Consider the following 13584-nt stretch of genomic DNA (forward strand, 5'->3'; position numbering starts at 1 on the left):
TACCTAGGTGGTAATACTGTGTGACCGTTGGGTCTTATTTGAGTTATCGACCGGAGGGTCCTATGTGCTTATACTGAGTTATGTGATATTATGCATTTTGTCTTTGTGATTTATGCTGTATTTTTCTGTGCCTTACTGAGTTAGGACCGGAGGGCTCAAACCGAGTTGTGAGACCGGAGGGTCTTCACTGAGATATAGGACTGGAGGGTCCAACACGAGCTGTGAGACCGGAGGGTCTTCACTGAGACATATAACCGGAGGGTCCACACCGAGCCGTGAGACCGGAGGGTCCTCATCGAGACGCATGACCAGAGGATCCATGTTGAGCTATAGCCATGAGAGGCTTATTATATGTGTATGTAGTATTTTGGGGAACTCGCTAAGCTTCGTGCTTACCGTGTTGTGTGATATGTGTTTCAGGTACTTCTCAGGATCGCGAGAAGGCGTCGACTTGATTGTATACACTTGTTAGAGATGATGTTTTGGGGGATTCTCGGATATTATCAAACATTTGTTGACTTGTGTTTTGACAACTTATACATTTTGTGGTTTTTGAGAACTATGATATTGGGTTTTATGTGATTTTAAAAATGAAAATTTTATTTGAAAATTTAGAGTGTTACACCAGTAACCATAATTATTTACAAATCATTAGTTCAAAAGCGATAGTCAATAATCAGAGTATCCCAAAAATCAAAATAACATAAAATCTGAAAGGATGTGCACGATCACGCTTTCGCCTTGATACGATCATCTGAAGTATCGGAAACAATAAACTAAAACTGTAAGCCAAAGCTTAGTGAGTTCCCCAAAATACCACCACACAAACATATAACAAAAAAAATATCGGGTCCATAACCTCCTGGTTGGATTACCCATGGCCCACAACCTTTCGGTTGGCTTGCCCAATACATAACGGGTCCACAACCACCTAATTGTATTACCTATGGTCCACAACCTTCCAGTTGGAATGCCCTGGTCAGTTGACTGATTGCACAAAGCAATACAGTCTCAAACCCACCATACCATGTCGACATATATCTAACAAATAACATATATCCAACAATAGATAGTCATATAACCAGTCAATAGAAAAACAGACAGATCTACAGATCACGACCGCATACCAACATCCTATAAACCAGGACACATCTAACATATCACTACAATATATCAACATCATATATACAAGGATACACAATCTAGTGGGCGGACATTAGTACCTTCGACTCACAAGCAAAATAAGGAAAACTAACCTCTCAGTCTGAAAAGATAGTTGATCACACCACAACTTTGTGTACCAACTCTACGCGGGGGGGGGGGGGGGGGATGTTCATCTCATTGTGATGCCATTGAGACCCCTCCACATCAACCATAACGCCATTTTATGTACTCATACCATATAGTCTAAGAGTACCGACTACGAAAATACCAGAAGCATTTCCATCACATTTCCTTTGGTCAGATTCATCTCTTAATTGAACATTGCTAATTAGATCAGTTATTTGTTGTAGTTTTGCTCGTTAAGATATATTTATCTTAAATGATGAAGAACTGTATTTATTAGATGATTGATATATATCTATTAGATTTATTTTAAATGTCTGAGATATATTTATCATGACGAATTGTGATCATGTAAAAGTAATTTATCTTAAATATATATTACAAATTAAAAATTATTGATATATATATATATATATATATATATATATATATATATAGACAAATAAATATAGAAATAACAAGATATATTAAAAGAATAGTATATTTCATAAGATACTAGCCGTCTACCCGCGCAAAGCGGCGGGGCACGTGAGTTCTTTCGGTGATATGTTTCCATTACAAAATTGTTATGTTAAAAAAAAGTACATGTTGAAGACAATATAATCAAACTATGGTGTTATTTGTTACATCATGCATCAAATAACCAATAAAAAGCAACCAGTCAAGACGACACAAAATATTAATCGTGCAATACTTCTTTATACACCACATTTGCTGTATAAACCCCATCACCTTTTGAATTTTCGTTAGGCTTTACTAATACTTTTGTATTGCAACGTGAAACCCCTCTGGACAATGCAACATAAAGTTGTCCATGCGAGAATACTGGTTCTGGAAGATAGATACCTACATATGGAATTGTTTGTCCCTGAGCTTTATTGATTGTCATTGCAAAGCACAATCGAATAGGAAACTGTTTCCTCATTAGAGGATCGATGGTTGCTACTAATTGCTTGTAACTGGTATTGGTTTCATATCGATGGATGTGGATTCGCATATGAAATCAATTGTGTTCGCATCTATGAAATCAGTTCGCATATGACAACAATTGAGTTCGCATTTGGTTTTGTGGGTCAAAACAGTTCGCATAAGAAGTTCACGATTTGTTTGAGGTTAATTGATTTTGATTTCGCAAGCTTGGAGTCGGAGATCTGGATTGTGTTCGCATCTATAGAATGCGAGGAGAATTTAATGGTGATATTCAGTTCGTATTTGGTGACACAAGTACGTGGTTGATGATTTTTGGTTGGTTCGCATTTGAAATTAGTGGGTTTCGCATTTGGCTTCGTATCTGGGTTTCTCAAACAACTGAAATGCGAATATGAGACAACTGATTAATTTCTCAGTTAATGCGATGAAATGCGAATGAACTCAAAGACGGATGGATGCAAGATGCGAAGAATTTGAATGAAAATGCGAAGTTTTTAATGTATAAATGCGAATTGGGGAAGAAAGCTTAGAGTTTCGCATTTGGCACCTGATCTTTTCAAGAAATAATATAAGTGGTCCAACTTCGCAAAATGGGGTCATTTAATCAGAAAATCGATCATTCTTCAAATATGACATTTAATCAGAAAATCGATCTAAAAATGAGACATTTGGTGTTTATCGATTTTTCAGGGTCGACGGGTTGTATGAAAAGCGAAGGCTGAGTAATTGAAAATTAGAGGATCGATGGTTGTTGCTACTAATTGCTTGTAACTGGTATTGGTTTCATATCGATGGATGTGGATTCGCATATGAAATCAATTGTGTTCGCATCTATGAAATCAGTTCGCATATGACATCAATTGAGTTCGCATTTGGTTTTGTGGGTCAAAACAGTTCGCATAAGAAGTTCACGATTTGTTTGAGGTTAATTGATTTTGATTTCGCAAGCTTGGAGTCGGAGATCTGGATTGTGTTCGCATCTATGGAATGCGAGGAGAATTTAATGGTGATATTCAGTTCGCATTTGGTGACACAAGTACGTGGTTGATGATTTTTGGTTGGTTCGCATTTGAAATCAGTGGGTTTCGCATTTGGGTTCGTATCTGGGTTTCTCAAACAACTGAAATGCGAATATGAGACAACTGATTAATTTCTCAGTTAATGCGATGAAATGCGAATGAACTCAAAGACGGATGGATGCAAGATGCGAAGAATTTGAATGAAAATGCGAAGTTTTTAATGTATAAATGCGAATTGGGGAAGAAAGCTTAGAGTTTCGCATTTGGCACCTGATCTTTTCAAGAAATAATATAAGTGGTCCAACTTCGCAAAATGGGGTCATAAAAAGACAAAAGTGCAGAATTTTCATTTCGCATCCCTGTAGTCTTCGCAAAATGGAAAATTTTACCCAGTTTCGCATTTGGGGTAAATTTTTTTGAGAAATTGGAATATTTTCAAACTTTTTTTCTTAAAAAAAACACATTGTCTTCGTCTAAGAGAGGGAGAAAAACGATTAGGGTTTATAAGGGAAATACTTCATGGCAGTGGGATTTATAGCAGGGTTTATAAGGTGGAGAGAACAAACACACGTCTGCTATGAGATATTTTAATCAGCTGCAAATGCAACATTTAAAGGATATTTGTTGAAGCGTATTAGGATGAAAAGGTTTTAAATTTTGAATGACCATGAAATTAGGATTTTGCTGAGAAATATAAGGAATCAAAACAAATTTAAAATTTAATATTATTTTATTAATGGTTGTTTGTAATATTAGCTTAATCGTTTGTACGTCTTAAAAAAATAATATTATTATATTCAATCTATTTATAGAAATAGTTAAATTTCTTTTTTATAAGTAGTAAAGATATACAGATTTTGAAAAAAATTGACTTATCTATACAATATAACAAACCGTATCGAACTATTAAACCGTTCCACATCACATCACATCCACCCGTGTTCGCAGATGAGTTCAGATTTCAGAAGTTGAGATTGCTTCCCTCTTTCTCTTTCTGCTCCTCTGAAAGAGTCGTCCACCATTCGTGACGGCTCTCGGAGTTCGTGCAATCTGCATCGTCCTCGGTGCCTGCTGCTTTTATCCCTAATTTGGATTATAAAGATTCAAGATGCGTCGTACTCCAACAAAGAAAGGTCCGTCTAATTCAACGTCATCCTCAAATTCGTCAGCCATCGATCAATTCCGTTCCGGTATTCCTTCAATTATCTATTTCTAGTTCAATTGCTCATTAACTTTTTTGTGGTTTAAATCGATTCGCCTGAGTTTCAGGCGCATGCTGCTGTTTTCTTTAATGAAACCTTATTTGTACGTGTCAAATATAATCTATGCAATTACTATTACTTTGAAGTGATATCGATTATAATTGAGCCAATCTTATTCAGTTCCTTGTCGTTCACAGCTGCAAACACGTTTTGAACTAATGAAGAAGTTTATATGATCATGGATCAATTTCTAGGCTAACAATTAATGTATTGCTGTATAACTTATCACTATTTTTTCTAGTTCTTGTTCTTGTGTAGTGCCTTTTGATCTTTATTATTACTATTTATTTATTTTCAGGTGGTAGGACTGCTACAAAGGAGTTTGAATTCATAGATCAGCTATATCATTCATATGCTAAAAACTCATCTGGTATTATTGAGTAAGTGCAATCCATTAGATTTTTTTCTTTAGTTTACAGTTTGGGTTTTGCTACATCTATAACACTTACATATATATATATATATATATATATATATATATATATATATATATATATATATATGTTTCTGAACAGCCCTGAAGGAATTGAGCATTTATGTTCCGATCTTGAAATTGATCACACAGATGTCCGGATATTAATGCTGGCTTGGTAAATTCCATTTCTACCCTTTATTTTTTTCACTTAAATTCATCACATTACACTGATTGGTCTATTAAACCTTCAGGAAAATGCAATCTGAAAAGCAGGGGTATTTCACTCTGGTAAGAAAGAATTGCATTTTTTACTAAGACTAACAAGATCCAGTAAAATTTTATTAATAATAAATAAAATAAGGAAAATATCATTACTCAAAAAATGGGTTCCTAATCTTTATTATAGGAGGAATGGCGAAGAGGCTTCAAAGCATTGCGGGTTGATACTCTAAATAAATTGAAAAAGGCACTTCCTGATCTGGAGAAGGAGGTATACAATACAACACAAATCATGTGAATTTCTATTTTTGGTTTTGTAAATCTTTCAAAGAATAAAAATGTATGACTAAAATACCCTATATTGTTATTATTTAAAGGTTCAAAGGCCATCAAATCATGTGAATTTCTATTCCTATGCGTTCCAATATTGCCTGACAGGTTCGAATAATTCCTGGCAGCTTTAAAACTGGTATTTTTGGGTTTTAGATTTTTCATCAGGAATTAGTTTTTAACTTTTTATTTATATTTATATTATATGCAGAGGAGAAGCAGAAGACGATAGATATCGAGAGCATATGTCAGTTACTGGAGCTTGTTTTGGGATCAGTATTCCCACCACAGGTGGATTCATTTGTTCAATATCTAAGGGTCAGTTGAGTGCTTTTTTCTTTTCTTCCCTTTATTCCTTTTAAATTAAATGATCCATTTGAGTTATATGCTATTTATAACATTTCAAATATGCAGATACAAAGCGATTACAAGGTTATAAACATGGATCAGTGGATGGGTTTCTACAGATTTTGCAATGAGGTACTGAAATATTTTTGTTTTTCATTTTCTTATTAGAACATTGTAATTGTAATTAATCTTGTAATTTTCTGGTTTACAGATAAGTTTCCCAGATTTTGGGAATTATGATGCGGAACTTGCTTGGCCACTCATTCTGGACAACTTTGTGGAGTGGATGAGATCGAAATAGTTGAGATTAATCACGTATTGCTTCAACTTCATTTTTGTTTATTGTTGCTTTTGAACAATTTCTATTGGATGCTTTTCAATGGCTTGTATTTATTGTGAATGGATGAAGACATAATGTAATAGCGTATAGAGAGTGATTAAATTTTGTAATTATTTTCTGTTTTTCAGTTGAAAACAAATCATTGTTTTTGAGAATGCAAAATAAGTTACAAGATTATTTTACAATATTTGTATGTTTTGATTAATGGGGTTCATACTAGTTCATATGACTCTCTACTGTCCAACTTGAGGTGCTTTATAGCTGAACATCATTTTTTCTGATATTATTAAATTTTGATAATTTTCTAATTTTATTAGATGTTGATAATTTTTCATTTGAAACCATATAAATATATTTTTTTTATTTAAAAATCATTTTTTTTTTATAAATATAAGGTTCTTTTTTTTTTTTTTTTTTAATTTTACATTCAAACCATAATTTTATGTATAAATATGTATTAGTTATATAAAACAATATTTTATATTAAATACCCAACTTTAAAATGTGTTTGAAGGTTTGGATGCGTGTAGTCGATCAAGAACCAGATGCTAGGTTTGCTACCTGTGAAATTTTTATATCTTATTCGAAGCTTATGATTAGTTTAGTTTTTATGATATAACTAATGCATATTTAAAAAAAAAAAAAAAAAAAAAACCCTTATATTTAAATAAAAAACATGGGTTTAAAACGAAGAAAATGTATTTATACAGATTAAAATGTAATAAGAATATATATATATATATATATATATATATATATATATATATATATATATATATATATATATATATATACACATACGTTTTCAAATGGAAAATAGTCAACATTGAACAAAATTGAAAAAAATGATATTCGATTTGGAACAAAAAAAAATAGAGTATCAAAATTGAAAGAAAAAAAATTAAATTTACTGTAAAAAAAAAAAACTTACTGTCTTTTTTGGGAAAAAAAATCAATTTTGACATGTCAACATGCCACATCAGCAAAACTAACACATCATCATGCCCCATCAGCAGGTAATTGGTTGACCAGTCAAGTGGTCAGAATTGTAAAAATTGGAAAATACAGTGTCAAATTAGAATTTTTGTCTAAACTTAATGTCTTTTGTGTTATTTATATATATATATATATATATATATATATATATATATATATATATATATATTATATATATATATATATATATATATATATATATATATATATATATATATATATAGCTTAGGGAATATGTGGCTGTTATGTACCTAATATTAGGTATAGAACCATCAAAAACTAAATAGTTTTAACTAAATACAATCAAATCTCTCTACCATCTTTCTTGTATCCTCTATTAGACTAGATGATAGGGTTTGTACATATTGTTATGTGGCTGAGGAAATATGTGGCTGTCATTTACCTAAGCTTATATATAGAACCCTTTAAACAATGTAGTTTTGATTTATTTATATCTAAACTAATGATGACATCTCTTTTACTATTCTTCTTTAATCATGTAACTTATTAAGTCGAACAAATATATGTTCTTTTTCTTCATTGTGTCTAAGAATTTAAAACATTAAAAATTGTGACCATTTAAGCAACCTTATAAAATTCTAAATGAAAACTAATAGAATAAAAGATTAAAGAAGAACATGTTATAAATCAGTCAAACTTTTCACAAAATCATTGGATATAGTTTTTCAACTGAAAGACAAAACGTTTGAGTTATATTTGTTAAAAATTATTGGTTTTTTATTTTCTCTATAAACTTCAATAATTATTCGTAATAAAAATATATATAATTGATCTTTTTCATTCTATAATTGAACTTAATTCAATGGTATTCTATTAAAACAAAATTATGATTAAATGAAATTGGATTTGTTTTATTTAAAACTACATTGTTTAAAAGGTTCTATACCTAAACTTAGGTATATGACAACCACATATTCACTTTTCTATATATATATATATATATATATATATATATATATATATATATATATATATATATATATATATATATATATATATATATATATATATATATATATATATATATATATATATATAGTGACATCCCCAAAATCACGGTCAGAAAAGACCGGTTTAATTTATGCTTTTTAAAATAATTTCAGAGTAAATCCATTGATTTAAAAGAGTTGCGGAATTTATCCCCAAAACAATACATGATAAAATAAGGTTTGTCAAAGCATTTCTTAAAGAAATGTATTTTCATTATTTATCAAAACTCGGGATGTCATGTTCCGATACAGACACAAAAGCATAAACAATAAAACATAGACCTTACACAGTTACATACAATTGAATATTGGTCTATAAACAAAAACATCTTCACAAGTTCTCCAACTTATGCTCTCGCGCCACTACCTGTAATACAAAAAACTAAGTTGGTCAGACTTGGGAGCCTGGTGAGCATATAGGGTTTTCAACCCATAATAAATAATTATATTTAATTTCACCAACCAACAATAACTCGATTACCCATTCCCGTTATCCTCACTTTACGTCCTTAAAATAATAACTATCATGAGGGACCTAGTCTAGGAATTTTTATCGGGACGGACAATACTGCAAAGGGGATTCCTCAGCAATGAATGTCCTAAGGCAACCATGAGGGGGATAGAATACAACAAATGAACACCCAAGTTCACTACACCTACAGGTTATGTGTGACATCCCCAAAATCACGGCCAGAAAAGATTGATTTTGTTTATACTTTATTTCAAAATCAGAGTAACCTTTTAATAAAAGAGTTGCAGAATTTGTCCCAAAACAATAATATGATAAAGAGTTATCAAAAGCATTTCCTTAGAAATGTATTTCATTAAAAGACTCGGGATGTCATGTTCGATACAATACATAAGTATAAACAATACAATATAAGCCTTACTACATTAGTTCATATCTACAGGCCTATATCCGTAATCCCTCATCCCAACACATCACAACTATGCTCGATTGCCACTACCTGTAATACATAAAACTGAGTGGGCCAGGCTTGGGAGTCTGGTGAGCACACACAGGGTGGGTTTTCAACCCCCAATAAATAAGTCTATTAATTTCATCGACCAACAATAACCCGATTACCCGTTCCCGTTATCCTCACATTACGACCCTAAACACCTATCATAAGGGGCCTATCCTAAGGATCATCATTGGGATGGACACTACTGCTAAGTGGGTTCCTCTGCAATAAATATCCTAGAGGCAACCATGAGGGGGATGGAGTACACCAGTGAACACGTCGTTCACAAACACCTACAGGTTGCGAGCCTGCCAGCATTCCACTGGACTGTATAGAAGAGTCCGTGGTCGTCATCTATACTCCGCTAGATGACTGGATCAACAACAACATCGAAGCCTCTCATCATTTTATCACACATCGTCTTATTACATCTACCCATGTTTTACCCCAACATTTTTATAGATATAAAACACATATACAGTTTAAATCATTTAAAATTTGTATAAAAACATTCATCCAATATAGATAACAAGTATACAGATAATATGCACACATAACACGTAATATATAAAATATTTCATATTTATGTGTTAGATGAAAGTAACTATGCACTCACCTGAAAATGTGGTGATTCCGAACTCAGATAGCGCTTCGCTTCTTAAAAATAATTTCCTTCGACGAAACCTAGTATTATTACCACTAGAGTTTAGTCTATTATTCGCCGAGACTAATTAATAGTCTAACTATTATTACTATTATATAAGCGTTAAAAAAATACTTATATAACCCATAATAATATCCCAAGTATTTATTATAAGTTCCTAATAACGTTATTATAATTAAATAAAAGTTATATTAAAAATAGCGTAGGCGTAGCTCACTTACAGCGGGTTTTTATAAAAAAAACAGGCTTTGCTTGGAACAGTGTTTCCGAACCGAAAAGCTCTTCTTCTCGGAGCCGTCGAGCACTCCGGGGATTCCGCCTCGTGCTAGGGAGGTTCCCTAGGCTTTTCGGGGGGTTTCGGGGCTAGAGAGAAGTTCTAGAGAGAGAGAGAGAGAGTAAAGAGAAGAAAGAATGGGAAAGATGTGAAGAAAATGAGGTTGGGAGAGGTGGTATTTATAGGCTGAAATCTGGCTGAACTTGGTGCCACATGTCACTATCTGCTGGCAAGCTTTGGGGAAGAAGCAATGGCCAAGATTGTGCCACATCACCTATTTTCGCACAACACACTTACGACTTCTAAAATTCGTAACTTTCACATACAACCTTCGTTTTTGACGTTATTTATATCCACGCGTAGGTAATAATAAGATCTACAACTTTCATTTTGACTCCATTAGCTAATTCTCTACCGATCTTAAATTTAACAGTACAATGAGATTATACTGTTAAACGTCCGCGTAAAATTCATAACTTCTACATACGGACTCTGTTTTCATATGTCTTTTTACCGTTGATTTCCTATTAATGAGATCTTCAACTCTCATTTAGGTCGCGTAAGCCAAAAACCACTCGAACTAAAATTCAAGTTTCGGGTCGTGCACTGCTAAACCGAATCTTAGAAAAATCATAACTTCCTCATACAAAGTCAGATTTGGGTGTTCTTTTTATGGATGTTATCGGTTTAACATATACTACAACTTTGGTTTAGATCACTAAGGCTAAAAATTCCTTCATCGTAAATTCACTATTTACGTCTCCCGGTGCCGTGTCGATTTTGCCGTAAAACTTCGGCGAACCATAACTTCTTCGTTATAACTCGGATTTTGGCGTTCTCTATATCCCCGGAATCCTTTTTTCGACCACTACAACTTTATATAAAGATATAGGGCTTATCTCATACTTTAATTTTGATGCTTATTTTTATTCTTTATTAATTATATATTTATAATTAAATAATAAGCACATAAATACACATAATTCACATAATACTCAAATATTTCATCTTTATTACTTCAAAAAGAGTTACAATAGTTGACCTATACTATTACATTGTCAAAAATGCTTAGCCCTGAAACCTGGGCGTTACATTATGAGTCTGTCAGCATTCCACTGAACTGTCTAGAAAAATTCGTGGTCGTCATCCATATTCTGCTGGACAACTAGATCACAATCATATTGAGGCCTCTCATCAGTTTATCACACATCAACTATCTACCCAAGTTCTACCCAACATTTTTGTAGATAACAACATACATATGCATTCATATGCAACTTTAAAATTGATAAGATACTCATTCAATACACATTCCAAATAAACAGATAACATATATATACATGTATATTTATACACACGTAACACGTATTCTTGAGTAGATAATTCATATCTATGTGTTAGAAAAAAGGGAATATACACTCACTTGATAAGATGATTATCGGATAACACTACGACTCTTTAAGTAGCAATTCTTCGATAAAACCGGGAGATCTTCAGAAACACCAGGCTTTTTGTGGGCAGAGCTTCGACTCGGAAACTCTGTTTCTCGGGATCTTCGGGGCTTCGGGACTTGTTTCGGGTCTCGGGATGATACCGGGGATTCAGGGTATAACTTGCATGCAAAACAAGGTAAAATGGGAGAGAGAAAAGAAATTTGACAACCAAACTCGGCTGCCTTCATGTTCTATTTATAGTCCTGAAGTCTGCCGCGAACGCAGGGCATTCCCCGAACGCTAGGTGTTCCCTTCGAACTCGGTGCGTAGGAGCAGGGTTCCGATCCTATCCCTTATCCGCTGAGTAAACATCGATGTGGCCACTCCGGAGCCAAATATTGAACGCAGGGCGTTACCCAATTGAACGCGGGGCATTCCCTTTTTGGGATGCGTGCCTCGAACTTCAGAAATTCATAACTCTCGCATACGATCTTCGTTTTCGACGTTCTTTATATCCACACATATGTAAGATAATGCTCTACAACTCTCGTTTAGACTCCGTCGGCTAATTTCGATTTTATTTTTATTAAATTATTTTTAGTAGGCCGGGACAGGAAACCTCCGTTACAAATTCATAACTTCTTCATCTGACATCCGTTTTCGTCTGTCTTTCTTCCGTTGGACTACTATCGACGAGATCCTCGATTCTCGTTTAGATTGTTTCGGCTAAAAAAATCACTCGATCTCATATTCAAGTTTCAGGCTGCATACCGCTAAGTCGAAACTTAGAAAAATAATAACATCCTTCATAGATATCGGGTTTATCTAATATTTTATTTTTACGCTTAATTTTGTTCTTAATTCAATTAAGCATAAAAAAAATAATATTCAAATAATACATTCTTATTATTTCAAAACGAGTTACAAATGTTAACCTAGACTATTACCTCGTCATTAATGTCTAGCCCAGAAGCACGGATCCAATTCCGGTGAAGACTCTTTTTTCGGTGAGGACTCGTGAGGACACCTTAAAAGAATTTAAAAAAATATATATAAATCATTAAATCGAGCATAGTATTATATTGCAGAAAAAATGAAATTTGTTTTTGAGCATTAATATTGAATCATGGATCATAAAAATGATCCGTGATTCAATTTTAATGATCCAAAAAAAAAATTCTAATTTTTTCTCCAATATAGTACTATGCTCGATTTTATGATTTGTATTTTTTTTTATTTTCAAATTTTTTAAGATGTCCTCATGGGTCATCACCGAAAAAGAAGTTCCCACATGATCCAATATAGTATAACTTTATGTTATATCCTCACTTCTTTCTCAAGCTTCCTTTCCTTCGTACACAACCATTGACAATATTCCTCTCCACCTTACAAACCACAGTCGTCGTCGTCGATTGTATATAAGGATGTGGTTTACCCACCACTCCACCACAATCTTTTTTACATTAATTTCTATGTATTTGATGCTAATCCTAGTGAATTTCCGATTCTCGAATTCAATTGCCTATAGTGGCGAGTCTAGAATAGAAACCATATGGTTTATCAATTTTTCTATCAAAAACTTTTTATACAAATTTAAAATTTTTATTCTTAAGTTATGTCCTCAATTTTTTTTAAGAAAGGTCACAAAAAATTTTCTACAAAAATTTTAGATAAATTAGGAAATTTAGGTGGGTTATGCATAGCCTCGTCACTAATTGCCTGTCATAAAAAGTTTCATCACCGTTGTTTGTGTGGAGGATTAGAACTATAGTAATGGGATACTTTTGTGTATTGATTTATATTGAATATTTATAAAAATATATAAATATTATTGTTGATTATAAATAATGTGACTTCTGATATATGTATTGATTTATATTTAATGTTTGTAAGGATATATTAAATATTATTGTAAGTTATTCATATGCGTATGTACGATCATCTTATACATTGTACTATGTGTGTTGATTTTATATTTAGTATTTGTAAGGATATTCAAGGTTCTAAATAACGTGAGACGTGAGTTTGACGGTATGGTCAAAGTTAGGTCATGACAAGCCTTGAAGAGTCATGATGTTTTTCAAGGCGTGAC

General features: G+C 32.9%; 1 protein-coding gene across 1 annotated transcript; it reads left to right on the top strand.

The window, feature by feature from the left end:
• The first annotated feature begins 4187 nt into the window (after nucleotides 1-4187).
• Nucleotides 4188-6335, top strand: LOC145045143 (uncharacterized). Its single transcript, XM_078993484.1, has 9 exons — nucleotides 4188-4426; nucleotides 4797-4878; nucleotides 5014-5088; nucleotides 5165-5201; nucleotides 5320-5403; nucleotides 5510-5570; nucleotides 5674-5780; nucleotides 5877-5942; nucleotides 6022-6335. Exons 1-9 carry the CDS (start codon nucleotides 4345-4347, stop codon nucleotides 6109-6111), a joined length of 684 nt encoding a protein of 227 aa, XP_078849610.1. The 5' UTR covers nucleotides 4188-4344; the 3' UTR covers nucleotides 6112-6335.
• Nucleotides 6336-13584: the final 7249 nt, after the last annotated feature.

This window comes from Lactuca saligna, chromosome 5 (genome assembly GCF_052625555.1).
Source record: "Lactuca saligna cultivar CGN05327 chromosome 5, ASM5262555v1, whole genome shotgun sequence".
Taxonomy (NCBI): Eukaryota; Viridiplantae; Streptophyta; class Magnoliopsida; order Asterales; family Asteraceae; genus Lactuca; species Lactuca saligna.

What these genes read in the sequence shown, in the direction of transcription:
- LOC145045143 (XM_078993484.1), top strand. Translation starts at nt 4,345, where the DNA reads ATGCGTCGTACTCCAACAAAGAAAGGTCCGTCTAATTCAACGTCATCC. An exon ending in AACTCATCTGGTATTATTGA is followed by an intron (nt 4,879 to 5,013) that starts GTAAGTGCAATC and finishes GTTTCTGAACAG; the next exon opens with CCCTGAAGGAATTGAGCATT. An exon ending in AGCAGGGGTATTTCACTCTG is followed by an intron (nt 5,202 to 5,319) that starts GTAAGAAAGAAT and finishes TCTTTATTATAG; the next exon opens with GAGGAATGGCGAAGAGGCTT.